The sequence below is a fragment of the Pteropus vampyrus genome, unplaced genomic scaffold (genome assembly GCF_000151845.1).
Source record: "Pteropus vampyrus isolate Shadow unplaced genomic scaffold, Pvam_2.0 Scaffold304, whole genome shotgun sequence".
Taxonomy (NCBI): Eukaryota; Metazoa; Chordata; class Mammalia; order Chiroptera; family Pteropodidae; genus Pteropus; species Pteropus vampyrus.
This window is the reverse complement of record NW_011889085.1, coordinates 88,365-114,571: the sequence shown is the minus strand read 5'-3', so window position 1 is coordinate 114,571 and position 26,207 is coordinate 88,365. Positions and strand designations below refer to the sequence as shown.

General features: G+C 54.5%; 4 protein-coding genes and 1 pseudogene across 8 annotated transcripts; 3 read left to right on the top strand and 2 right to left on the bottom strand.

Moving 5' to 3' along the window:
• Positions 1-23: 23 nt before the first annotated feature.
• Positions 24-8,528, top strand: DEDD (death effector domain containing). 2 transcript variants are annotated; one of them, XM_011377003.2, is made up of 6 exons: positions 24-942; positions 1,168-1,200; positions 5,875-6,261; positions 6,395-6,502; positions 6,749-6,895; positions 7,373-8,528. In XM_011377003.2, exons 3-6 carry the CDS (start codon positions 5,937-5,939, stop codon positions 7,747-7,749), a joined length of 957 nt encoding a protein of 318 aa, XP_011375305.1. In that variant the 5' UTR covers positions 24-942; positions 1,168-1,200; positions 5,875-5,936; the 3' UTR covers positions 7,750-8,528. The 2 variants fall into 2 exon arrangements, with proteins under 2 accessions (XP_011375305.1, XP_011375304.1); XM_011377002.2 differs by having other exon boundaries at positions 24-1,200.
• Positions 8,529-8,810: 282 nt separating this feature from the next.
• Positions 8,811-11,806, bottom strand: NIT1 (nitrilase 1). 4 transcript variants are annotated; one of them, XM_011377004.2, is made up of 7 exons: positions 11,706-11,806; positions 11,099-11,194; positions 10,608-10,862; positions 10,415-10,518; positions 9,853-9,986; positions 9,569-9,694; positions 8,811-9,325 (listed from the first exon to the last, which is right to left on the bottom strand). In XM_011377004.2, coding segments are annotated over exons 1-7 (984 nt in total). In that variant the 5' UTR covers positions 11,708-11,806; the 3' UTR covers positions 8,811-9,058. The 4 variants fall into 4 exon arrangements, with proteins under 4 accessions (XP_011375306.1, XP_023377247.1, XP_023377248.1 ...); XM_023521479.1 differs by having other exon boundaries at positions 11,676-11,788; XM_023521480.1 differs by lacking the exon at positions 11,706-11,806 and adding an exon at positions 11,389-11,652.
• On the top strand, positions 11,794-18,127 carry PFDN2 (prefoldin subunit 2). The gene is made up of 4 exons (XM_011377006.2): positions 11,794-11,926; positions 16,833-16,921; positions 17,038-17,161; positions 17,663-18,127. Exons 1-4 carry the CDS (start codon positions 11,852-11,854, stop codon positions 17,834-17,836), a joined length of 462 nt encoding a protein of 153 aa, XP_011375308.1. The 5' UTR covers positions 11,794-11,851; the 3' UTR covers positions 17,837-18,127.
• LOC111730273 lies at positions 14,669-14,787 on the top strand (annotated as a pseudogene).
• A 32-nt stretch (positions 18,128-18,159) lies between the features above and the next one.
• Positions 18,160-19,964, bottom strand: KLHDC9 (kelch domain containing 9). The gene is made up of 4 exons (XM_011376997.2): positions 19,386-19,964; positions 18,936-19,095; positions 18,646-18,844; positions 18,160-18,440 (listed from the first exon to the last, which is right to left on the bottom strand). Exons 1-4 carry the CDS (start codon positions 19,907-19,909, stop codon positions 18,274-18,276), a joined length of 1,050 nt encoding a protein of 349 aa, XP_011375299.1. The 5' UTR covers positions 19,910-19,964; the 3' UTR covers positions 18,160-18,273.
• Between the last annotated feature and the right edge of the window lie 6,243 nt (positions 19,965-26,207).

Below are 26,207 nucleotides of genomic sequence, written 5' to 3'. Positions count from 1 at the left end.
GGGGGCGCGTCGGTGTGCCGAGGTCCTGGGGAAAGTGAGAGACTAGGAGGAAAGTTTGGGACGGAGGGGACGGGATAGGAGACAGGACAGTGGCGCTGCACGGTGACAGGGTCCGGGGCTCCCTTTCTCCTGTGGAAAGGAAGAGAGCAGAGTTAAACAGCATCAGTTGCAGCGAATTCTAATCGCCAGGCCTTTAGCTTTTAATAGGGTGGGAAGGGCGTTCGGGAACGGTCATGTGGGTTTGGAGAACTGGAGTTGGATGAGGGTTCAACTGGATCTGCTTTCAGAGGCTCCCCAGCTTCTTTCTCCCTTGTTTTTTCCTGGTCACGAAAAGAAGGGGAAATGGGGAAGCGGGTGTCGCGGGAGTGTGTAGGAGTAAAGGAGTTTTCTAGTTTTTGGCAGTGCGGAATAGGGAAACGGTAGTGCTGTGTTGGAGCCTTGTATGCTGAAGCGACGGCTCTGGAAGTCTGAGAAAGGGAACAGAAAACGCAGGACGGTGTTGGGCGGCCAGGCTTGTTAAGTAAACGGGCGCTTTAGTTTCCAGACTCTTATTTTACTGTTTGGGTGCTAGGCGGGAGGGGTCAGCATTCGTATACAGAAATGTCCCTGGGGGAATGTGGTTGCTGCCCCGGTGGGCACCCCGTTCTCACTGTGGGCTAGGCAAGGGAAAGGGTGAAGATAAAATTTGTAGCTTGGTTCTGGTCTGATAAATGAAATGTTTGATGTAAACAAAGTATCTTCTTTGGCTGTAACCACTTTCCTCCCTGGTCTTCCTAAAATGAAAGTCAGCAATTATACTGTAACAAAATAGGTGTCTCATAAGGAATTGAGTCCCTTGAGAAGGTATCAAAGGGTAGTTCTTTCTCCCACAGGTCGTTGAACTTGGGACCTTTTCTTGCCATGAGCCATTGAGGCTGGAGATCCTTGGAGTTGGTATTGTTTGTGAGTTGGCTAGTGGAGTTAGGGAAACCTGGGGACTTCTGTGGGGTGAGTTCTCTTGGCTTGGAGTAGGTTATTTCCATCGGAATGGCTTTAGGCTTATCCGTGTAGTTTTGCAGCTGAGATCAACTAACTCTTTGGGCCTTCGAGGTTCCAAAATAAAGCTCGAAAATTGACTTTTTCTCCCCCTTATTTTTGTTCTTCTGCTGGCTTTGAACCTTGTGCTAGGAAGAGACCTGGGAAATTAAGTTTCTTGCAGAGGTAAGTCTGGAACTTCTTTTATTGTTTTCAAGCAATGGAAGGGAATGGATGTGGCGTGGGAAGTGTATTGGGGTGAGCCCAGTAGTGGTGATAGATGCCAGGCAAAAGGGGTCTTCACCTCCTAAACACATAAGACCTTTTGTAGCCACTGTCTCTTCAGGTAGCTGGAGGGAGGTAGGGAAAGGAGCAGAAATTAGGTGCCTTGGGGTAAGTCCGCAGCTTTGTTTTGCTATTATCCAGCCCTCTCGTCAGCTCTGTGAGATACGTCTTTTCCCAGTCTTTTCGCATATGGGACGTTGTCTTCTAGCACGGTGTCTACTGCATGTGGCCTTTGGAGGGTTGCTGAGGCGCCTTCCATGGGAAGGCTTTCCTGCAGCTTATGCTTTCTTCTAGTTGTTCAAGGTTCCTGGAACCCTTCTTTTGAAAACATACTGTGTAATTCTGACTGCAGGTATTTGGTTACACTTTCCCTGTCCCACCAGCAAGAAAGCTCCTTACCTACTTTTAGCCATCTTTAAGGCTTCTCGTGTTTTTATTTCACGTTTCAAGACATCACTCTTTTTAGTCCTTCCACGCGACTTCCTCTCTGAGGGCTTCTGAGAGAGTCAGAGACTTCTAGTTGCGTGAAGATACAGATGTCCTTGCTTGGGATGAGACTACACATTGCTTGGAAGTAGAAACCTAATAGAAAACAACCAGTCAAGAAATCCCGTAGATATGTATAGACTGTCCGTTGGTCCTTGGCTGGCTTGGATGTCCCTAAAGCAAACAAACACATAAACAAACATCAGCTCTAGGAAATGCAGCAGTTCATCAGAATAAAGAATTTATTCAGAGAAACCGTAACCTGGGACTCATGTTAGGATCTCAAATGGACTCAAACCAGCCAGCGCGATCAGGACTTGTGTTTACCAGAGTGTTTGTCTCTTGGTGTCTGGCATCATTTCAGACACCGAGACTCAGGGTCTTGCTCATCTTCTGTTCAGACAGGGTGCATTCTCCTCACTATTCTGGTAGCGTCCTCTCGGCTCTCTGTATCATTCAAGCTGCGTTCCCTCGCTTCATTGCCACAGAAAGCCGAGTGTATTTTGGTTTAAGAGGAAGTTGGCCATATTCTTGTAATGCTGAACTTGGAACCCCCATCTGGATTGCTGAGTGAGTGAACTCAAAATCCTACATGATAAGTGGGGAGGGCTGCCTATTAGCCTGCATGCCAGCCTCCTGACGTTTCTCCTCAGAACACGGCCTTGGGAAACACAGACCCTTTCTCCACTTTGCTTCTTTGAATAAGCAATCCAAGTGTGATCAGCAGCCTAACCAGGAAGGGTCTGCCACGGGTTTGGTTGAAGACTTTAATGATGGCTGTGAGGGATGCGCACGGGATCCTTTTTGTCCGTCTTGCAGAGGATGGCGCTGAACTAGGTCAAAGTAGACCTCCTGGGATGGGCAGAAGGGAGGGTGGCCCTACCCCCTGCTGGTCACCTGACCGGAACAGCAGGTGTTAGAGAGGCTGAGGTGGTAGCAGCTCGGAACTCCTAAGTGCCAGCTGGACACTTAAGTTAAATGAGTCTGTGTCTGACTGGCTTTCCTTTTCTTCTGGAATATTGTTTGATGGGTTTGGGTCGGAAGGACTGATGGCTTCCTTCCCCACATCTAGGGTGGAAAGTGACTTGCTGTTTCTATTCTATTTGACCATCATGCTCCACATAGAGTAGGGTGTCTCGTCCTTAATACTATTGACATTTTGGGTTGGCTAATTCTTTGTTATGGGGGGTGTCCTGTGCATTGTAAGGTATTTGGCAGCATCCGTGACTTCTACTCACTGCATGCTGGTCACACTCACCCTTACCTCCTGCAATGACAATCTGAAATGTCCCCGGCATTGCCGAATGTCCCCAGGGGGGCAAAATTGCCCCTGGTTGAGAACCACTGACCTAGAAGCTCTGGTAATTTCTGGCACTGGGAATGACCTGGCCTGGGAATCCAGGGACTTTGTTTTTCCCCTCAAATGCAGGGGGTTAACTGCACTGGGCTGAGGCCCATTGTGGCGTTGTATCCAGCGAAGTTAGGGCCATGGTGCTTTCTGGGATTCTGCCTGGTTTTTTAGTGGCCAGTTATGTGGGGACACTGTTTCTTCATTTCCTGAGGCTCATAGTCAGGACACTTTGAATTAGGCAGCTCTGCAGCCCATCTGCTTTGCTGGGACCTTCATAACCAACAGCTGGCCACACGGAGCAGGTGGAATGGGGGACAGGGAGAGGCCGTCGGGCTCTGAGGGGCTTGGCTGGTGCTGCCTGCAGTGAGCGGGAGCTTGTTCCCTACAGCCCCTCATTGACACCCAGGGCTGTGCCGTAAAGTGGGAGGTGGAGAGATGCTGCCTATAGTTGCATAGTGTCCCAGCTGTTTCCCGTGCAGCATCTGAGTTCATTACCCGATGGCCACATGTTGGACCCCTGGCACTGGTCCCTGTGATTCCAGGGTGGGCTGCCTCTTTTCTTGAGGCATGTGTCTCTCTGTGCTTCTGTTTTAGGGTCCCGGAGGAAGAGGGGACCAGGTCCTGCTTGCTCCTCAGTTGACTGAGACCCCGTCAGCTCAGCTCTTCTGAAGTAGCTTGTCATTTGACTCTCCTTAGCCTAGACTCAGTCTCTTGGTGTAGAAAGTGGACAGAACAACCCCTCTCGTTGCAGAATGGCTGTGGGTAGTCCGCAGAGTGTAGGAGGCTGTAGCCAGGTGGAGTGTGTGCGTGGTAACTGAGTTGCCTGTGTGTGTTTTTAATGAGGTCCCCTCACTCCTGGACTTCTACGAGTTTGTTTCTTCATTGACATTGCTTGTGACGGTCTCTTGGATATCCATTGTTAGGCTAGCGACATGAAGATGAATGTAACTTAGTCCCTGTGTATGAGTTAAGCTCTAATGGGATAGTCAGTGCACAGATGACTTTAGTACACATTGATAAATGGCTTAAAGGAAGTATGTGCGGTTTTCCATGGGAGCACAGAGGAGGGCAGCTTATCCCTGCATGAGATGTAGAGAATGGATTTGAAGATGGCGTCTGAGCTGACTCTTCAAGGGTGAGTAGGAGTCAGCCATCGGAAAGGACGGTGACGGGCTGTGGGGTAGAAGGAAGACGGATTCAGGCAAAGGGAACAGCCTGAAGAACGTACAGGTGAATGAATTGCGTGACGTATGTGAATGATAAACTGATAAAGTTAGAATAAAAAGTGGGTTATGAGTTTGGAAAGGTATGCAGGACCTGATCTTGGAAGGTTTGGTGAGTTGGGTAAGGAGTTTGGAGCATTCTTATAGGTCAGGAGGGAGCTGTAGGTAGGTCTTAAGCAGAAAAGTGATGTGGCCAGCTAGCTGTTCATTTCAAATCGCCGACTCAGCTGAGTATGGGGTGGGTTTCAGTGGGTTAACATTGATGGTAAGGAAAGCTGTTGAAGAAGCTGCTGTGGAAGTCTAGGTGAGAGACAGCTGGGACCCGAACTGGGCCATTGGCAGGGGAGGTGGGAAGGTGAGGCAGGTTTAGGAAATATTTGGTAGTAGCATCAACAGGAATTTCTAATTGATTGGGAGGTTGTAGGTTGCGGTCAGAGGGTGGAGCAGTACGTTCTCTACACCTCACGCAGGGATAAGCAGTCTTCTGTGCTCCCATGGAATACTGCGGCAGGAAGTCTGTGACGGGGGTGGAGGTGAGAGTTGGTGGGATTGAGGATTGGTTATTGGCTGGATCCAGGATGGAACCAAGTGCCAAATTACATAATGAACGTAGGGCTGTGATCGGTCATTGACGGGGCTGATAAATAACAACCACGAGGAAAGGTTAGAAGGTGGCATCACCAGAAGGTGTGTTAACATCAAATACTAGTGGGTTAGGGGAATTACAAGGATGCTCAACATAGGAGCTTAGCCAAGTCTGGATTTAAGTCCATTTTTTGGGGTGAATATCACTGATTAATCTGAGCAGTTATGCTTCTGGAGCTGGATTGTGGGGAACCTAAAGATAGGCTTTGGAGGGATGAGGCTGGGCCGCAGAGGTCAAACATACTTATTTCTTTGAAATGTCTTTTGCGACAATTTATCTAAGGGTTTACCGAGTGATTTCACGTGTATTTTCTCATTAGATTCTTAACAAGTCTGAGGAGTAGTTTCTTTTCTCCCTGTTTCGAAGTTGGGGCAGTGAGACTGAGGTTCAGAGACTTGCTTAAGGTGACAGCGACACAGCTTGTTAATGGCACAAGCAGAATTGAAATGTTCTCACCCTCAAGATTTTCCGTTTCCCTCCTGTCAGCTCCTAAGTTCATCTGCTACAGCGTCCACATTAGAGTTGAGTGAATTCTCTACTCGGTTTGTCGACATTTAAGAGGTGGACTGGTTGGGCAGGGGCACAAAGCAGTATTTCGGTCAGGGTGAAGTCTAATGGTGACTCCCACTGAGCATGTAGCCCTCCAGGTGAGTGTAATGTTCTCACTTGGGGGATGTGACTGTGTTTCTCTGATAGGATCTGGACTTAGGGCAGCATTGGTTGGACATGAAAACTCTAGGCTTTATTTTTAATAGACGTTTACTGAGCGCTGCACTGTGCCGGCCGCTGTGCTGGCGCCAGGAATAAAGGAATGTGTAAGACCAGTTCCTGCCACTGACCGGCTCACAGCCCTTTCCTTGTCCTCACAGTGTGGTGGGGACTGCCGCTGCTGAGCAGGGCTTCTGGGAAGCAGTGTGCACCTGAGCCCAGCATGGCAGGCCTGAAGCGGCGGGCGAGCCAGGCGTGGCCGGAGGAGCGTGGGGCGCAGGAGCATGGGCTGTATAGCCTGCACCGCATGTTCGACATCGTGGGCACCCACCTGACACACAGAGATGTGCGTGTCCTGTCCTTCCTCTTCGTGGATGTCATCGATGACCACGAGCGTGGCCTCATCCGAAATGGACGTGACTTCTTGTTGGCACTGGAGCGCCAGGGCCGCTGTGACGAGAGTAACTTCCGCCAGGTGCTGCAGCTGCTGCGCATCATCACACGCCACGACCTGCTACCCTACGTCACCCTCAAGAGGCGGCGGGCTGGTGAGGGCACGCGGGGGGTGCTGGAGTCGGGGAGGGGTCCCTGCTGGAGGAGGCATCAACCTTGGGGGGACTCAGAGAGGGTGGACCAAAAGGGAGGGGTGTATCTTCTCGAATGACTCCCTCTCCCCTATAGTGTGCCCTGACCTTGTAGACAAGTATCTGGAGGAGACTTCAATTCGCTACGTGACCCCCAGAGCCCTCAGCGACCCAGAACCGAGGCCTACCCAGCCCCATAAAACAGGTGAGAGGGTGGTACTCCCCAAAGGGCCATAATCAAGAAAGGGGACGTGGGACTCCTCATATTCCCAGCCTTCCGGCTTCAGTGAAAGGACTATGTCCCCTCCCCACCCCCATAGGTGATGCTCTTGTGTCACCTAGGTCCTGCGATTGTTTCCAGTGTCCTTCCAGGTCACGTTGTGGTTCCTAATCCCCAGGGTGGGTGTGGTTTCCGCGTGTACTCTGACTTCTCCCCTTACCCCCTGGTCAGTGCCTCCCCACTACCCTGTGGTGTGCTGCCCCACTTCGGGCCCTCAGATGTGTAGCAAGAGGCCAGCTCGAGGGCGAGCCACACTTGGGAGCCAGCGAAAGCGCCGGAAGTCGGTGACACCAGATCCCAAGGAAAAGCAGACATGTGGTGAGGAGTGTCACGGGTTGCAGAGGGCCGTGGAGGGCTGCCAGGGTGCCCTTCAGTGTGGGGCTCCCTTAGCTGCTGCGGAGTGAGGCAGAGCAGATGTCGATGCGGGGGGAGGGGGCGCTTCCTCCAGCTTGGTGGCAGAATATATTTCAAGTGCTTTTAGTTAACACTAAGTCGGAGGGTGCTGTCGTGTCACCCTCGTTGCAGGGTGAAGCAGGTCACGGCAGAGTATTACAACAAGCTGTACCTGTTAATTAGGGAAATACCCCCTAGAAGCAAGGCGCTGCTTGTTCGTGACAGGGTGTCTGACCTGGGCACAGCCCATTAACGGGACCTGCTGCGTTCATACCGGGGTTGCCCAGGTGCCCGGGAAAGCGCCAGTCCTGGGGCTGCAGCAGGGAAGCCGCCAGACGCGCTGGAAGCTCCCTCGGAAGCTCGCCGCTCAGCGCAGCCTCCTGTGCGTGTCTCCCTCCGCAGACATCCGGCTGCGGGTCCGCGCGGAGTACTGCCAGCACGAGACCGCGCTGCAGGGCAACGTCTTCTCCAACAAGCAGGACCCACTCGAGCGGCAGTTTGAGCGCTTCAACCAGGCCAACACCATCCTCAAGTCCCGGGACCTGGGCTCCATCATCTGTGACATCAAGTTCTCTGAGCTCACCTACCTCGACGCATTCTGGCGCGACTATATCAACGGCTCATTGCTAGAGGCACTCAAAGGTGTCTTCATCACAGACTCCCTCAAGCAGGCTGTGGGCCATGAAGCCATCAAGCTGCTGGTGAATGTGGACGAGGAGGACTACGAGCTGGGCCGACAGAAACTCCTGAGGAACTTGATGCTGCAGGCATTGCCCTGACCTCCCCTCATGGGACTGTCCCCAGCATTCGCCTCTGGAGCGTACATACTGTCCTGGGGTTTGTTCTCTACCCTTCCAACCAGTCACACCCCTGCCTTTTTTTTTTTTTTTTTAAGGAAAAGACGACATGGAAGTGGTGTTCCCCACCCCTCCCTGCACCCATGTGCCTGGGCTTCCCTGTGTGTCCCTTTCCACTCACCCCAACGTGTCTACAGCCACCTTGCCACTGAACCGTGAGGCGTGTAGGGAGAAGCCAAGGCTGCAGGGCCTGGTCTTGGAAGGGATGGAAGCGAGCACTGTGCTTGGGTGCACTGGGGCGCTCCCAGGGCTTCGGGCTTAACGAGGGCTCTTAAGTTTTGTCTGAAAAACCAAAGGGCTGTGAGGAAGGGAGCTGTGTGGAAGGTAGGACTCTGAAGTGTATTTTGGAAATTACTTACCACCCTCCCCCAAATTATAAGAATTTTTAAAAAACAAAGCAGCTGTGCCCTTTTCCACTCTCTCCTGGCCTTGGTGCTGCTGTCTCGTCTCTCTGTTCCACAGCTGAAACCTCTGCCTGCTGTGGCTCCTTCTTTCCCCTTTGTCAGACCCTCTTCAAGGGAAAACAGGTTAAGAGGACTGGTCAGCCCATCACCCCTCCCAGCTACGGTGTGTGTGTACACACATGCACAGGGTAGGTGGGGCAGAGGTTGCTGATTAAAATACACTCCCCCTGAAAAGGGGAAGGGGGAGTGTGACCCGTTCCTTTCATGTTCAAGTGAAAATAAATACTGTACCCTGCAGCCCTTTTCCCCTTTGCATCCTTCTGGCTTGGGCAAAGGGCACTGTAGGTGAACGTGATGTAATTCAGTATCAATTCCCTCCTCCTCTCTCCCTTCTCCACCCTCTCCCCCACCCGCCAGCCCTACGGCCAGGCTTGGGAGCACTCCGGGGCCGGGACATGCACTGAGTGTTGCACTTTTACTTAGGTAGGGAGACGTGGAATGAATGAGTCAGGAGGCCTACATGTGGCACCTGGTCCAGCTGGTGCAGTTCAGCCCCAAAGGAGGTGTCCAGACACAGACTTTCTGATTCTATTTTTTTCAATGCCAGTACTGCTCAGCCCTCAGCATAATTTCAGTTCTCATGAAATAAACAGTGACGATATAAAAACCCACCTTTCTGAAAGTGAAATGTGAGCTCAGGTGAGCTTCACCTTTCCCGAGAAGCAGAGCCGGGGTTCTCCAAGTCAGGGGCCGCACCTGGGCCCTGCCCCGGCATTACAGCAACAACAGCTTACGATGGGGGTCTCAACTCGCTGAAGTCAAAAGTCTTAGGATGGGGGGTGACCCAGACTGCCGTAGATGTCAGGCCTGCGGTGCTGGAACACAGGCAGGTGTTGGCGCAACTGTCGTAGGTAACTGAGGTCTATTCGGGCAAGGCAGAGGCCTGGCCCCTCTGAGCAGCGAGCCACCACTGTCCCCCAGGGGTCCACCACCATGCTGTGCCCATAACTTGCTCTCTTCTCGTGGTGGCGTCCACACTGGGCTGCTGCTACCACGTAGCACTGGGTTTCGATGGCACGGGCCCGCAGCAGCACCTGGGGATAAGGAGGTTTGTGTCCACGCCCATTCACGTAGCAGCTCGTAGAGAAGTGGCAGGCAGTGGACATGGCAGGCTAGTCTACCTCTAGTAGCCACTCTGATAATTGCCTGGGAATGATTTACAACACAGGAGATCTAAGGCAGCAATCTAGGAGATGGATCTTCCCACTAGTAAGGAGGGCTGGGGGAAGAGGAGGAGATTAAGAGAAGATGTGTGTTTTGAAGAGGTGTCTTCTTACCTCCCAGTGGGCTGGGCCCGTTACAGATCCAAAAGCTGAAGGGTAGGTAAGTATTTCTGCTCCAGCCTGAGCCAATGCGAGAGAGAGTTCGGGGAACCGCATGTCATAGCAGATAGCTAGACCAATCTGGAATGGAAAAGACAGCCTGCCTAGTTAGCCCCCTACCCTGTTTGTCACAGCATCTGGTCACACCCCCACTACCCTACTCCTTAGGGCTTTCTACCTTCTATCACCTAGTCACAGGATTCCTATTCCCCTCCCGCCTCGCCCTTTCACATTCCCACCTTGCCTGCCGGGGTGCTGACAGGTGATTCGAGACTGGGCCCAGGCATGGTAGAGTTGCTTTCATGCATAGGCCCCTGCCCTGGCAGCTCTACGTCACACAGATGCGTCTTCCTGTACGTGGCCACGACTGACCCTAGAGTAAAGGGGAGAAGGAAACCTGGTGCTGGTGCTCTGGAACAGGGGTCCCCAACCACAGGGCTGTGGACTGGCACTGGTCCGTGGCCTGTTAGGAACCAGGCCACACAGCAGGCGAGCGGCAGGTGAGCGAGTGAAGCTTCATCTGTATCTGCAGCACTCCCCAGCGCTAGCATTACCGCCTCGGCTCCACTCAGATCATCAGGCATTAGATTCTCACAGGAGCCCCGGTCCCTGGTGCCAACAAATGTGGGGACCACTGCTCTGGAGGCCCAGTTAGCTCTCTCCTCCCGGGGAGGAGACAGTTCACAGGCCAGGAGCAGGAGTAGGGACACGCCCACCTCCCTCCACTGAGAAAAATTCTGGAGAATCTTAGTTTACGCACAAGAGCCCAGGAAGAGGTGGGCTGGAGTTATGAGGTCTCACCCTTGCTGTTCAGAAGCACATGACAATTGTAGATTTTCTGAGTCTGCTCCCAGTCTTGGCCACGCTCATGGAAGCCACCCAAGGACAGCCAAAGTCCACATTCCCTGGGGGGAGGGGACACTGACACTTCTCACAGCCGCAATCCAGAGACACGACCCAACAAAGAAAGCACCTGTTCCTCTCCCCTTGATACCTGGCAAGCTGGGTATATTCTCCCAAAAGTTTCCCACCCAGTGGCTCAGACAGGTGTAGAGTCTCTGCAGGGTCTCGGGCAATGAAGTCAAATGCCTCAGGCAAGAAAGCCAGGCAAGCGCCCAATCTGGCAGCCTCTCGAACCAGCTCAGCGCACGCTTGAAAGTTCTGCTGCTTGTCTGGTGTCGACGTTACCTGGCACACAGCCACCAGGGGCAGGTCCCAGGAGGAAGAGGAGACAGCCATGGCTCTGGACCTATGAATGGCACAGACAGGACTGAGACTTTCCAGCATGGGGAAACCCAAGTTTAAACAGGTGGGGAGGCAAGAAGGCTGGACTTCCCTTTGATTCTGCTGCTACAAGGCACAACGACCCACCAATCAAATATCCCGTGATGGCTGATGCCCCACTGTCTCCCGCCATCCATTTAACCAACATTTATTGAGCATCTGCTATGTGATAAGCATTGAGGATACAAGAAAACATGTTACCTGGGCTGAGCACAAAATACTGAGAGTCGAGGTATCCGGAGTCTGGGACACAGAAGGGACAGGAGCTGGTGAGGAGGCCTGATGATGGAGCCCAGCCTGAGGAAGGTGAGAAATAAGGACACCGAACCCTCTCTCAAAGCAATAAATTTCTAGGATTCCCCGACTTCTCCCTTCATACTGTGAGGCTGAATCAGGGCCCTGCCAGTGAAAACCCCCAAGTCTCCAAAACGCTCTTCACTACAGGTAATTATGGGTTACAGGAAGAGACCCTAAGGAGGGGTGCAGGAAACCTCGACTTCGCGATCTCGCATTAAACCGAGGCCCTGTCCCCTGCCGGACGTCTCTGCACCTCGAGTCACCTTCGAGGAACTTCCTGGGTTCTCCCCGCCGCGCCTCCCGCCTGCGCACCTGCGCAGCTGCACTGACTCAGCACAGTCCCGCCCGAGCCCAGGATCTCCGAGCGGGGGTCGCCCTCCCTCGTTCCCACCGCCCCGTGGTGGGCGGGGGGCTCGGCACCCGGACCCCGCCCCGCGCCCCCTCCGCCCCTCCCGGGGTGGCGTCCGCGGAGGGAATTCACCGCAGCCGGCGGGACGGGGGTAGGGCCTACATGAAGCTACAGCCACGGCCGCTCGCGGGACCCGAGCCGGAGAGCCAAGCGGAGGCGGGGGCGCCGGGCGCGCAGGCGGACGCCGAGGCCGGAAGTGACGCACGGCGGGGCCGCGCTGCGCGCCGGAAGCCCGGCAGGCGGCGAAGATGGCGGAGAGCAGCGGTCGCGCCGGCAAGAGCAGCGGCAGCGGCGCGGGGAAGGGGGCGGTGTCGGCCGAGCAGGTGAGGCGCGGAGACCGCGGAGGAGGGCGCCCCGGCCGGGTCCGGAGAAGAGGCGAGGCGAGGGGCGTCCGCGGCCGGTGCAGGTCCCTGCCCCGGGCCCGCACTCGCGTGGCCCCCCAGAGAGGGGAGGGTCCTTGGAGAGCTCCGGCGCCCGGGCCGGGGAGAGCCACGCACCCTTGGGGTGCTGGGTGAGCCTCCGGGAAGGGAAGACCGCGGAGGCAGGGCCTGGGAGGGTGCACAGGCCTCACGGGAGGTGGGTCGTCGCTTCCCCCACTTTTCCGCCCCCTCGAACAAGGTATGGCTGGGCCGGGCAGCTCGTAACGAATCCCAGGGCATTAGTCAACGGGCTGGTTGTGTCGTCTATTACCTGACCCTGAAGCCGAGTTGACAGTCGCAAGTCACTCTGCAGCGTCGCGTGACATACATACTCGAACAGTCTAGTGTTTTATACTGTTTTGATTCGGAAGTCAGTATTAGGTTCAATTTCTTTAGAGACCAAAAACCCTTTTCTAATCCAGGTTTGCATTTCCCCCAGTGCCTAGCATCGGGCAGCGTTTCGCAAATTAATCAGAAAGCCCTTTGTAGCTTGGGAAGCATGGTTTGCCGATAGCGGGGCTAGTGTTTAATAGAAGGGGGAGGACATCTACACAAGAGGAAGGAAAACGTAAGCAGTAGCTCTTTTAATTACAGATTCATTGATCAGTTATTCGTTGAACGATTACTCGGGCAAAGGTATCTGCATGAAGATTTTAAAGATTTTTAAAACTGTCCCTTGCCATCAAAGATTTAGAAAATGCTAAAATGAGGCAGAAGATAAGTGTCGTAAGAGAGGCATAACATGCTATGGGGTTTTGAGGAGGAGGAAGCGATAATTTCAGACTTGGGAAAAGGAAGGGAGAAGGAACCTCATACTTTTTGAGGGTCTACCACGTGCCAGATACTCTGCTGGGTACAGGGAAACATGAATAAATAGACTTTGTTTTCAAGTTAGCTCACAGACTCGTTTGAGAAAAGACAAACCAAACAATAAGATTTACAGTGTTCCACAGAGGCCCTTCTTTATGGCAGCTAGGGGAGAGACCCCTACTAATCAGGAGGTTACGGGATTGGGGGCGTGGCGGGAGGTGGGAAAGGCCAGCTGTGGTATAGTAGGGTGGTTAAGACTATAGAGCGCACTGGGGTCGGGCAGAGTGTGTTTGAATCACATTTCTATTTACTATTTATAGATGATGACCTCCCGTGAGTTATTTCTCTCTGCCTTTGCCTCCTGTAAAAACATAGTGGTACCTACCTCATCACTGTATTTTGATTATTAGGCAAGACAATGCATGCAAAGTGTTTTGCACAGTGACTGGAATATAGTAGGTGCTTAACAAATGCTAGTTATTTTGTTTTCTAGAAGAGATAATCTTTCAGCTCAGTTCTAAAGGATGAGATAAGTTAGTCAAAAAAAGAAGGAAGTGGAGGATTTTCTGGGTAGAGGGAACAATACGTTTAAAAGCACTCAGGCAGAAAACTGCCTAACATGTTTGGGATGCACGTGGACTTAAAGTTTGAAATGGACTGTAAAACTTGAATGTAGAGAAAAGTGGATAAATTAATCTGAGATATTTCTCAGGTTTCTGTCTTTGATGGATGCTGATGCCATAGGGAATACAGAAAGATGGACAAGTTTCGGGGGAGGGAATAAGTTTATTTTAGGATTTTGAGTTTGGGTTTCTTGTGGGATATCAGGGTAGAGACATTTAGTGGGCAGTTAGATTTATAAATCCGGAGTTACAGAAATAAATGAGTTGGAGCTGTAGATTAGAGAATTAAGAGCTTATGGCTGGTTGACAAAGCCGTGGTTCTTGATGAAATCATTTAAGGTTTGTTCAGAAAGCGAAAAAAGCAGAATAGGAACCAATATTTAAGGGTGGTGGAGAAAGAGAAGCCCTCAGAAGAGACTGAGGAGTTGTGATGATTGAGTTCTGAGACTGTTCTTGTTAGGATTTATCATTGCTGCAAACCTGAGCCTCATATACCCCTTGTAAACGAGTAACACATTGTGCTATGCACTTTACTTGGTTTATCCTGTTACTTAATTACCGCTATTTGAAATAGGTCGTATCTTTATAACAAAGGTAAGGACAGTTGAGTTTCAGAGGCTTTAGTTAACTTACCCAAAGTCAGTAACTGGAAGAGCAGGGCTTTTAATTGAAGGACTTGAGAATCAGACAGATCTGTTGTTTTTTTTTTTTTTTTCCCACTTATACCACGATCATAGTGGAGATGTTGGAACTGTCTGAAGGACTGGATAAATTTGAACAATGGAAATAGGCTAAGAAGGGGAGAGCTAAGGAAAGCATAGATTGACATGAAGCGTAGTGACTGGTTAGTTTAAATCATGATGTATAGGTTAGAAAGATGTGGTCCTTAAAGTTGCATCTTTGCATGCCAAAGAATTTGGGACTGTTTAATGTAGCAGTGAGGGAGTCACAGAAGGATATATGTTATACTATTGATTTTCCCCCTACTACATAAAATAATACACGTTCATTGTGGAAAATGTAGAAAACACAGGAAGAAGGACAAAATCAGAAATAAATTACATGATCCTGCTACTGAGAGAGAACAGTTCTTACTGTTTTGGAGTATATTCTTTGAGAGATTAACCTGTATATTGTACATATGTACGTGTTTTATAAACACCATATTCACTAAAACAATATTAATAAAAACAATAATTAACCAATATGTACCACCTACAGCCATGCCACCCTGAACGTGCCTGATCTCGTCTGATCTCGGAAGCTAAGCAGGATCGGGCCTGTTTAATACTTGGATGGGAGACCACCTAGGAAGACCGGACGCTGTGGGCGTAAAAAAAAAAAGGAATAAACGATATATACCGTTTTGTAATCTGGTCTTTAAGCCTAATACTATATCATAAACATTTTCCTTTCATCCGAGTGTTAGGAAAGTTAAATTAGCACCAATGTATAGGATGGATATGGTGAGTCCATAAATAGGGAGATAATGCAAAAGACTGTTGTGCTAGTTCAGACAAGAGGTAATGAAGGCTTGAACTGGAGTGATGTCAGTGAGCCTCAGAGAAGTTGCCGAGGTAGGTGCAGTAAATTTGGCATTTGATGGAATAAGGGTGCGTTCAAAGATAGAACCGTCCAGGTGGTCTAGTGGTTAGGATTCAGTGCTCTCAGTTGGAGCCAGGTGTCCTACCTGGAAGGTGAGAGTGGTGTCATTAGCAGCAATAGGGGAGACAGGAGGAATAGTTTAAAACTGGTAAAAGATGATCAGCTCGGCTTTGAATGACCTGACTTTAAAGTATCCAGAGGACATTTAGGTGGAGATATTCTGTGCTAATAGCAGCTACTGTTTGTTGACAGTCTGTTATATGCTGGATATTGCCCTAAATCTTTGATGTAATCACGCAATCCTCACCGCATCCTGTGGGGCAGATACTGTCTCTATTTTATTAGTAAAAAACCTTAAAATTCAAAAAAGAAATAACTTGCTTGTGGTCAGACTTTTAAGTCATTTTGTCTTACTCCAAAGCTCCTTCCACTGACTTGGAAATGTGGGTCTAGAATTTCTGAGAAGGCCTGGCTTTGTTGTCAGTTAGAATAAAGAAGAGAGGGAGATTGTTGAAATCAAGGGTACCGGTTGAAATCTATAGGCGATAAAGGGAGGGGTGCTGTGCATAGAATCTTCCATCTCGTCTCCATTTGGGGTGAGCGGAAGAACTTCCAGAACAGAGGAAGGAGTGCTGGAGGGTTAGGAGAGCCAGAGAACAGGAGGGTCCTGGACACTGAGGGAGCCGAGTTGTGTCAGACACTTGCTGTGTCGTCTCTGTTTAGTTCTCATTATTACCCTGGGGCAGTGGCTGTCAACCTGCGGTGGTTTTGCCCCCTACGAGACATTTGGCAGTGTCTGGAGACAATTTTGGTTTTCACAAGTGAGAGTTGCTACTGGCTTTTAGTGGGTAGAAGCCAGGGATGCAACTAAACATTCAACGGTGCTGCACAGGACAGCTCCCCAGAACAAGGAATTATCCAGCCCAGAATATCAGTGGTACTGGTGCTGAGAAACTCTGCCTATGGTATATTATAAGCTCCATTTTATAAATGAGGAACCCAAGAGAGGTCAAGTAACTCAGTCATATAGCAAGTAAATGGCAAAACTAGACTTTGAACTCGGGTCAAACGCAAAAGTTCAGGGTCCTCCCACCATACCATGTTGCTACTTAAAGGAAGAGAGTTTCAAGAAGCAGACTAAAGATTGAGAAACGGTCTTTGGATCATGCACACAGTGAAAAGAAAGATTAAATAACTAGTTCACACAAAGGTCAAGAATGAGGGCAGCTGTGAGGATCTCAGGAATAGGGTTATCTTTAGGACAGCCAGATGTCTTAGCTCCAGCTGACTTCCACCCAAAATTCAGTTCCTGTGGAGAGACTCCTGTATAGGGTAGGTTGCTGCCCCTGTGATCAGTAGCCCGAGGACCCCCTGTGTCAAGGAGGGCAGCTCCCGAGTGGGAGGGATGCTGGGCAGCCCCACACAGGAGTAGCTAAGTTCAGAGCCTTCCCTGTCAGCCCACATCACCTGTGAGGCTAAGCTCCTGTGCGGGTGCTTCAGAAGCTCTGCACCCTACCTGGTATCACAGGTGCCTCTCCTCAGCAGCTGGCAACAGCAAGGTGGACCAGCAGTATCTCACCCTCAGCAGCCACTCATCCGGTGTCTGGTGAATGGAATTGCAGGCAGACTGAAGTTAGATGTGGCAAACTTGTGTCCTGCGTAGCTGTCTGCTGCTGCATCTTTGTGAAGCCTGCCATCCTGTGTTGTGTCTTGACCCTCTGCCATTTCCGTCGTCTCCTCTGTCACTCCTTATCTCTTTCTCACCTTCTTAGGTAATTGCTGGCTTCAACCGCCTTCGGCAGGAGCAGCGAGGCCTAGCATCCAAGGCAGCGGAGCTGGAGATGGAGCTGAATGAGCACAGGTGAGGGAGGCAGGAGACGCGGGGAAACGAAGCCGAATGGCCGTGTGTGTGTGTGTTGGGGGCCTGCAGCGGAGTGCGCCTCGGTTCTCAGATCCTGCCTTGTCCTCCTCCCCCAGCCTGGTGATCGACACACTGAAGGAGGTGGATGAGACCCGCAGGTGCTACCGCATGGTTGGAGGGGTGCTGGTGGAGCGGACGGTCAAGGAGGTGCTGCCCGCCCTGGAGAATAACAAGGAGCAGGTGGGTGAGATCCTGGAGTGGGAGCTCTAGGTGACAGGGGGGTGAGGAGCGGGGCCAGGGAGTGAGAGTGTGAGCGGGAGCTCACGTGGAACCGCAAACAGCCCGCCAGCCTGTGTGCTTTCTGCCCCTGCACTGAGTCCGGCTCCTTAGAGATGCCGCTGGCTCCGCGACCCGGCCGATGTGCGGGAGGCGGGTGGTGAGGGCAGTGTTTCTCACTAACTTAAAATGCAGCTTCCTAGACCCTCTCCTGATGCAAAACCTTCGGACATGGGGCCCATTCAGTGGGCCCATTTTGTAAATGAGCAGGCCAGGTGATTGTTATGTACACTGAAGTTTATGAACCATCATGTTTGAGAAAAGAATGGTTTTAGTGCCCGCTCTTATTACCTGCTTAGAGGTGAGGTTAGAGGTGTCATCTTTTTCACTTCCCTCAAGCATTCCGGACCAGGTGGGGGAAGGGATACCCGAAGGCCTATGTAATATCTACCGCTTGCCCTCTAGATCCAGAAGATCATTGAGACATTGACACAGCAGCTTCAGGCAAAGGGAAAAGAACTAAATGAATTTCGGGAAAAGCACAACATTCGTCTCATGGGGGAAGACGAGAAGCCAGCCAAGGAAAACTCAGAAGGGGCTGGGGCTAAGGCCAGCTCAGCCGGAGTGTTGGTCTCCTAGGGACCGAGGCCTTTGCATTCTTCTCTACCCTGACTCCCAGTTCTTCTCATTTTTCTTTATCGTTGTAATTATTTTCTCTGCCGTTGTAATATTTTTTTGTTAATTAAATGTTTTGGTCAGAATGCTCAGCTCTAGCCTGAAGCTTTGTCCCACAGTTGAGGATGGAGTTTGCATGGGGCGGGGAAAAGCATATGATCTGTGGCTTTTGGTTCCATCAGGTTGACTCGCAGTATCAGGAGGTCCCAGATTTTATCCTTTCCCTTGCAAATAAAGATGTGTTTACTTTTTTAACGCCCTCACCCACAAAGATTCAGAAGCAAACGTTGACTCTCAGATTGAAATTTAATAAGCATTTGACATGAGGCAGGTTGCTCTGGTGATGATGCTTTATGAGTTTACAACAAAACAGGCTTGGCAGTGTGTCTTGGCACTGTTCCTTAGACAAAGAGATCCAGGACGCAAACCTGTGGACTAGCCGTCCTGCCATCCTCACCGAAACCCCCAACCAGGTAAAGCTGGTCATTCCAAAGGCAGGTCCGGTGGCCCATGCGTTTCAGTCCGCGGTCCGCACAGGGGAAGTGGAACCACAGAGAAGGAGACTTGCCTGTCAGGTGAGGTGGGGTGGTTACTGGCGGCCACGGCGCTCTTACCACCACCAAAGGCTTGCCGCGTTCTCTCTCCCTGGACTGCTGAGCCTGCAGACTTCACGTTGTGCGTACTCCCTCCCCCAGCACTCTGCCCCGCCTCTTTCCGCCGTCTTCAGGTTCCCCCGTCTCACTCCCCCCTCAGCCCCCCTGGGCGGCTCTCACGGGCGTCGTAGATGTAGAGGTCATTGCAGACGGCGTCTCTCGGTCTGGTCAGAGCCTCTCCACCGAACATCACTGCAAAGGGCCCCACCACAGAGCACGAGTGATGCCGCAGCCCCCGAGGCCCCTGCTGGGACCCCCGCCCACTGCTCACAAGCTTTGCAAGCTGTTCCATCAGACGGGGGGCAACGGTTGGCTCGTCCTTGGGGGAGGAAGGAGGGACTGTCTGGAGGGATTCGGGCATCACACTTTTAGCCCCCTTGCACCCTAGGCAAGGTGTGAGTGGGCGATACCTTAATCGTCCCGGGACTCCAGTGCCCAGCTACTTCTGGTTCAGCTGAGCTGCAGCCACCAAACAGCAACAGCTGGTGAGCTGGGCGCGGCCCGGGGCCCCGCAGCAGGGCAGCGCAGTGCCCCGAGCGGGAGGCTGTGTGGTCGCCTTCTTCCTTGTAGCTGGGGACGCGCACCAAGTCAGGCCTGAGAGGCGTTTTCTGGGAAATGTAAGTGCTGTTTCCCTTTCCCCACCCCCTCGGCCAAGGACTGAAAAGGATGCCTGGGACAGTGGCGTGGGTCAGAGGACAGGGAGGGGCACACGGGGTTCAGCTACCTTGGACACGGTGCATGCCGGGAAGGAGGTTGCTGGGTTGAGGATGTGGATAAAATGCCTGCGAAACTGTTGAGCCCTGGCCTTTCTGGAGTGTAGGTGAAGGGAAGGTGGAAGGTTTGGGGCGGGGGTGCCATACCAGTAGGTGCGGGCGCCAGGATCCAGCCTTAACGTGTAGATGCTTCCGAAGCGACGCTGAGTGCGGGTCCCGCCCTCCCGGCCCGCCACCCGCACCTCTCGGTCCGAGAGGCGGGTGCAGGTGTGACTGCTGAGGCCGGCAGGGGGGCAGCTGCCGGGGGCCGCGGCCCACGCCTCCCACTCTCCACGCTCTGTGTCCAGGGCGGCCACCGTGGCCAGGCGGCGCGACCCATCCCAGCCGCCCACCGCGCAGAGCCAGCGGCCGCCCAGCGGCACCGCGTCGTGGTGGCTGCGCCTCGGGCCGCCCCGCGCCCCCATCCGCACGGCCTGGTCCCCCGCCGGGTCCAAGACCACTGTGTCGCCGCTCGGCTCTGTCGCCCCTCCGGCCAGGAGGCCCCCCACCAGATAGAGCCGACCCCGCAGTTCGGTGCATGAATGGAAGGCCCGCGCCAGAAGTGCGTCTCGGGCCACCGGACGCCAGGTCCAGCGCGAGCCCCCCGCCCAGCCCCGGGGCGCCGCTGCCATTGCCCGGGGTGCAGGGGGGCGGGGCACGGGGCCGGGCGGGGGTCCCTGTACCCGGAGCTGCCCAGGAGACCCTGCCGCCATCGCCCAGCCGCCGCCGCCGCCGCCGCCGCCGCAGCGCGACCTCCCGCCGCAAACTGAAGGTCGCAAAGCGCTGGTTACCGTGGCGACAGGAGACAAGGCAGAGCCGAGAACCTGCGGCGCAGTTGCCTAGGCGACAGGAGGGTGCGCGGTCAGTGAGCATCCTGGAGCACGGCCACGGTCAGGAAGCCGGGGGCTGGCGGCTCCTCCCTAGCACCTGTCGCTGGTCCGCGAGCGGCCTCGGGTTACGGCGCCCGAGGCTCAGGCGCTGCTGTGCGGGCGGGACGGGCCGCGTCACCCCGCGAGCCGGGCAGCGGCGCCCTGACCCTCCGGGCGGTCGTCTCTCTGTCCGCCCGCTCACTTTGTCGTCCATGAAATGTGCTGTGGGCGTTTCCCTCGGTGTCGCGCGGACCCGCGTTCCGGCGTGAAGGCTCGGAGGCCGGACCCGTCGGCTTGGCCGCTAGAGGGGAGCAGAGCCGCGTCTCAGCGGCGCTGTCCGCGCATGTGATGTGCCTCGGTGTATTGGAGCCTGGAAACCGGTCCCTGCCGAGTCCTAGGAAGACTGATTCCAGGGGCTCCTGCAGGACAAGGAACCTGGGGACTGTGGCTTCCGGAACTCAGGGTTAAGGGCAGGGACTTTCCCGAGATAAGACCCAGGGCAGAGCTGCCAGCCTTCGAAGCTGGCGGGGCAGGAGCGAGAACACCGGACTCCGGCCCTTCCGCAGTGTCTTCCTGTGTTCGAGCCAGGCCTCCAAGCTGCTGCTTAACTTTGTCCCCCAGGACCAGGATCCAAGCTGACGAGTTTCCGCTATAGGAGGAAATGCAGGCACGTTTCTACTCCCAGCACGGCGGCGGGGGCGGAACGGAAGCAGGACCTGAGGCCCCCGGGGCTGTCAGGGGAGTGACGACTGCTGCTTTTGCCTCTGGCTCCTGCACATCAACTTGATCTCCATCACGCCCAAGAAATTGAGGCCGTAGAGAGTGGCCAGGGCTGCAGCGGGTGTGGGGCCCTGTTCTGGGACCGGATAGCACAGAGGGGCTGTGCCCTACTTTACCCTGACTATGTCCTCGGAGAAAACAGTGTGGGGAAGGTACGGTCAGGAGCGCGCGGTTAGAGGGCAGGGAAGGGTACCAGGACCTGCTCCCTACCTGCCCCTTAAAGCTGAGACTCACTAACGGTTTTGAAAGTCTCAACCCTCCCAACGATGGCTGTCCCTGAGTCTGATAAGGAGGGTCCTGTTTCCCCAAATCATAGTAAGAAAAAACCTCTAATACATCAGCAACTTGTGATGTGTCTGGCTCAAGGCTGAAAGCCAGTCATCTCCGTAAGGCTGTGGCTGGCTAAGCTCCCAACAGCTGGATTCAGGTATGTTACAGTCCTAGGGCTGAGATGAGGCGCTGCCCAGGAGGGCGGGGTCATCATGCTTGAATTCTATTGGCTTCTGTCTCTGTTTTGGGCTCTTGCTTTTGCCTAAGTCTTTGGCTGTTCTTCCTGCCAGACTTATTTTCTGTGTTTCCTGATAGAGCAGGGAACTCCCCACCCCAGGGGCCTTTCCAGCTTTGTTTTCCTTTCTCCTCTCAGCTTCCACCCTGACTGAGTCTTCAGCAGTTGGCATCTCACTTGGATGTGGAACGGGAAGCTCACATGCTTCTTGGATGCAGCCCATCCAGTTTTGTGCCTCCTCTAGGGGCCTCCAGCCATTGCTGCTCCAAACAGACCGGTGAGTGTTAGCCTGAACCAGCCCCATATTTTAGAGGAGGCAGAAAAAAATCCAGGGTGAAAAGAAGAAAAGAGAGAGAAATAAAACAAGCCAATCTGCACCTGCATGACATACTTTTCACCCCAGGCAGCTTCTGTGATGACCTGACAATGACACAGAAACCAGAAGGGCATCAAGATAACAGCGAGCGGGGGGGGGGGGGGGGGGGGCATGCGACAGGGGAGGGCAGCCAGTGTTCCCCCTCCGACCCGCAACCTGCTTTCACCTGCCGCTAATACCCAGGGACCCCCTCCAGGCGTGGGCGCGGGCCATCCTGAAAGCCCCCGGATCCTGACGTGACCCTGTGAGTTTGGTCTCTGTTGCCTTTTCTGGCCAGCAAGGATCCCGACAGCCCAGCTTTGCAGACTGAGTCTGGGTCTGTTCCAGCCCTAAATCCACACCTCCTTGTCTCAGACTTTCACAAAACTCTGTTTTCTTCTTCTCTTAACCGCTTTTCTGACTGACCCGCCTGGATTCCCAGCGTCGTTCAGTACTCACAGAGAGCCGACGGTGGGAGGCTTGGGGTTTGGGTCGTACTCTGGAGACCCCTCAGCCCCTCCTGCCTCTCTCTCCCGGGCTCTCCCACACTCCCTCTCTCAGCCCCTCCTCTGTTGTCCTCCGACCCTTCCACATTTTCCCCACAGCGCATTCTGGCCAGTGGACCCCTGGCCCCAACTCTGGCTCTTTGCTCTTAGCTCCGCCAGGACGAAGACGTGGACAAACAGAAGGACAGAGGATGACCAGGAAGAGAGACTGAAAGAGGCCAGATGTTGAGCAGTCGTCTGATGCGAGCTGGAAGTAGCTGGAGAGGACAACGGGTAGGTAAGCAGAAGACCTGGGGTGGAGGGAACAGGAATCAGGCGAGTCAGAGAATGATGGGGAGATGGCATAAGGATGGGAAAAAAGGTGACTTTTTGAGGGCCTTGGCGATATCGAGTAGGAAAGTATCATTGCATCGTTGCTGAGTGGTCAGAATCGAGGGCCGAAGACGGAGGTACCTAAGTGATCCCAGCAGTGGGCACGCAGGCATCCAGAAGCTTCTCTTTCGGTCTTTGAATTTGTTTCAGATTCTGTCTCAGCTTCTGTGTCTCTGAATTACCCTCGTCGGTAACCCTGTATGTGTGTCTCTCTCTGTGTCTTTCTGTCTCTAGGTCCCAGCTGCCTCGCTGTGCTTTGAGATCTGTCTCAGTATTTCTGCTTGTGTGCTTCTCTCTCTGGGTCTGCGCTGTCTCTCTCTCAGCCTCTCTGTAATGCTGACCAGAGCCAACCCTCTGATTTCCTGGAAGGAGCTTTGGAATGTCCCAAGAGTAGCCAGGCTCCTCCCCTTTTGTTGCATTCTAGAACCGTAGGGCCAGGTGTGGGTCCCTGGGCACAAGCAGAGGGGACTGATCACTGCTGGAGACCTGAGTGAGCTTCAGCGTGTGGGGCCTTTTCCGGGAGCAAGATCTCCCCACGGAAGACCTTGGGCATGGAGGCCCAGGGAGGGAAGCAGGCTGGCGTGGGCGGTAAGGCTCTAGCCTTTGTCCCTCTGCCTTTCCTTGTGGCTCCTGGGCCAGTGCTTCCTGACCCTGCCAGTTACCGCATTGAGGGATCTTGCTGTTTCTGATCTTTTACACCACTTCTAGAACCGAAGGGGAAACTGAGGCTTGTGATGAGGCTGTAGGGAGGTTCCTAGGATCCCTGCGAGGAGGCATGAAGGGTATCGTTGGGGGAGACACGGAGGGGTTAGGGGCTCTGTGGGCTTCCGCCTTGCTTCCCCCACAGGCAGGGTGCTCCATCCTCAGAGGCTCCAGCCTCCCAGTTTCTGGGACTGAAAACACACAGGACAGGGTCCAAGTCTCCAAGTGCAGTGGCAGCGAGTCTGAGAGCTGGTCCTGCTGTGGCGGCGTCTGGGGGGTGTCTTGGAACTGGAAGGCCCGGCCCCTGCTTTCCCAGCAGAGGGTGAGCCTGGGCCCTGGGACGAGGGCCCCTACAGCCGCACCGCAGCCTGGCCTCTGACGGGGCAGCTGCACCCTGCCTGCTGAGCACAGCCAGAGCAGCTGCAGCTGCAGGTCTGAGGTGACCGGTCCTGGCGGGGAGAGAAAGGAGGGGTCAGAGGTCACGAGATAGAAAAGAGGGTTATACTAATGCACTTAAGAAAGTCTGCCCTGCAGCGTGAGAACCCGCAGTTCCTGTCAGTATCCCCAGATGCCGCCGCCCCCCATGTCCCCTCAGCTCCTGCCCCTCTCCCCACACTGTTCCCTAAGCTCCCACCCCTTCCAGCTTCTCACAGCCCCTGGGTCTTCTGGTCTGTCTGGATTAGAGCCTGTTTTCTGCTCTGCAGCTATCCTGCCACCCCTGTGCTTGGTGAAGGGCGAGGCTCAACTGCAGCCCTCCAGAGGCTTTCCCATGGGGAAGCTGAGTTGGGTGGTGGCAGGAGCTCAGGCTGATGGCCATGAAGTGGCCATCTAGTAGGGGGAGGAACCACACCCTCAGCATCCAAGCTGAGAGGCCACAGAGGCCTGGAGTTACCTGGAGATGCCCCTGGTGTTGCAGGCTCTGCAGGCTGGCCCAGCCCCTAGGGCTGCCTCTGAGTCCCCGGCAGGTGGGCTCCCGGGGGGGCTCTGGCCATCTGTGGTCGGGATGGGGGCAGGGGAACGCAGGGGAGCACAGCTAGAGTCCCCAGGGGGCCCTGCCTAGGGTCCCGTCTCTCAGCAGCCGTCAGCAGCCCACGTGGCCGTGGCTCTTCCACATCTTGCTGCTGTCGTCGCCCCTGGGAAGACTGACTCCCACGAGGGCACCTACTCTCGTCCTGGACCCCCGCCCCGGTCCCTGTGTTTACAGAAGCCGGAGGGCTCTGCACAGAACAGCCTGCTGAGGAGCAGGGCCACGTGCACCTGACGTTCGGCTCCCCACCCCTGGCTGACTCTCTCCAGCTTTAGGAAAAGCCAGCCCAACCCGAGCTCTGAGGGGTGTTAGGCGGCCAGGAAGAGGGGTTGTCGGGTACTGGGGGTCTGTGGGCCTGCAGGGTGGGCAGACGGGAACAGCACGGCACACGGCAGCATGTGGGTGGCATCTCTTGGAAGGACGCCGCCACCCCAATACTGAGCACGGCGAAGCGCTAGCTGGAGGGGAGCGAAGGCGTTTTCCAGCAGAGAAGCTGCGGGAGCTCCTGCTCTCTGGGCGGAGGTCCCTCCCCACCCTCTGCGGGTGGAGACGCCTCCGGGGGAGGAACAGGAGGAGTGACCTGGAAGCCTTGCCCGAAATAGCCTTTGTCCTGGGGGCTGGACCCACGTCTGGTACCAGTCATCTGCACCACAGTGCCGGTCAGCAGGCAGCGCCTCCCTGTGCAGACACCAGGGCGACAGCAGACGGGGCAAAAGAGATGTCCCGCAGAGGAGCAGAGCGGGGAGGGACGGGTCGCAGACATTCGTCCGCACCCGTGCCTCCCACCAGTCCACTCCGAGTGATTACCTACTCTTGTCCCTCCCAAAGCCGGGGGTCCCCCAGCCTCTGACTCTTCTCTGACCTGGGCTCCCTGCACAGACAAACAGGATGTTACTCGCGAGGAGGCGCGAGGAGGCGCGAGGAGGCGCGCTCGTCTCTGCTACTGGCCCGGCCCCTCCGGCCCCGGCCCGGCCCCTCCGGCCCGGCCCGGCCCACTCCCTCTGACCCTCCCTCTTACTCTTCGCCCCCCCCCCACCCACCCGTCCTTGTCCCTCCCTGACTCATCTCCAGGTCCCATGGACACAAACAAAAATTTCAGCACAAGCCACTCCAACCGGTTTGGCTCAGGTGTCAGCTGGCCACGGTGCCGGCGCCGCAGCGCGCCCGCGGCCCGAGGGCGCACGCGCACAGACGCGCAGGCGGCTGGACCGCGGGATGGACCGCGGTCGGTGGTGTTTCCGTCTCTCTTGGCTGAGGGCTCACTGAGGGCAGCAACCACGTGTATGCGTGTCTGTCCCCTCCCTGGCGGTGCTCACCACATGTCTGTCAATGAACTCAGGCACTAGGCCTGGCCACGGGGATGTGCTGAAGATGCCCCTTGGCCTGGATGGTTCCCATGCTCCCGAGCCCAGAGCACAGGCGGGAGGAGGGGAAAGAGTGAGGCCTGAGAGGGAATGGGGCTCGAGAGGAAGAAAGAACAGAAGCCCGGAGACCAGTCACTGGTCCGGAAAACCTTCCCCAGCCAGTATTTCGTTCCAGCCCCAGCCCCAGGTTCATCCCGGAAGAAGGAGGGAAGGCCGGGTGTGAGGGCTGCTCCCCAGGAGCGAGGCCCCGGGTCACCGGTGGGACTGCAGCGTGGGCTCAGGGGACTTGAGGGAGGCACTTGGGTGACGGAGAGAAATACTCCTTCCTCAGGCGAGGCCTGGAGTGGCTGCCTGGCTCAGCGGTGCCCTCAGCCCTCATCTCAAGGCCGCCCCTGCTGTTCACCAGGACCTGAGCAGACTGTGAACATACTGGTCCATCGTGGCCTTCAC

Coding starts and splice junctions, on each gene's coding strand:
- KLHDC9 (XM_011376997.2), bottom strand. CDS start 19,909: ATGGCAGCGGCGCCCCGGGGCTGGGCGGGGGGCTCGCGCTGGACCTGG. Junction 19,096..19,385: donor CCTGGCGCCCGCACCTACTG/GTATGGCACCCC, acceptor GCGCGTCCCCAG/CTACAAGGAAGAAGGCGACC. Junction 18,845..18,935: donor GGAGTCCCGGGACGATTAAG/GTATCGCCCACT, acceptor TCCTCCCCCAAG/GACGAGCCAACCGTTGCCCC.
- DEDD (XM_011377003.2), top strand. CDS start 5,937: ATGGCAGGCCTGAAGCGGCGGGCGAGCCAGGCGTGGCCGGAGGAGCGT. Junction 6,262..6,394: donor CCTCAAGAGGCGGCGGGCTG/GTGAGGGCACGC, acceptor TCTCCCCTATAG/TGTGCCCTGACCTTGTAGAC. Junction 6,503..6,748: donor TACCCAGCCCCATAAAACAG/GTGAGAGGGTGG, acceptor CCCCCTGGTCAG/TGCCTCCCCACTACCCTGTG.
- NIT1 (XM_011377004.2), bottom strand. Junction 9,987..10,414: donor TGTGCTTCTGAACAGCAAGG/GTGAGACCTCAT, acceptor CCTTTACTCTAG/GGTCAGTCGTGGCCACGTAC. Junction 9,326..9,568: donor CGGGCCCAGCCCACTGGGAG/GTAAGAAGACAC, acceptor CCTTATCCCCAG/GTGCTGCTGCGGGCCCGTGC.
- PFDN2 (XM_011377006.2), top strand. CDS start 11,852: ATGGCGGAGAGCAGCGGTCGCGCCGGCAAGAGCAGCGGCAGCGGCGCG. Junction 11,927..16,832: donor GGGCGGTGTCGGCCGAGCAG/GTGAGGCGCGGA, acceptor TCACCTTCTTAG/GTAATTGCTGGCTTCAACCG. Junction 17,162..17,662: donor TGGAGAATAACAAGGAGCAG/GTGGGTGAGATC, acceptor CTTGCCCTCTAG/ATCCAGAAGATCATTGAGAC.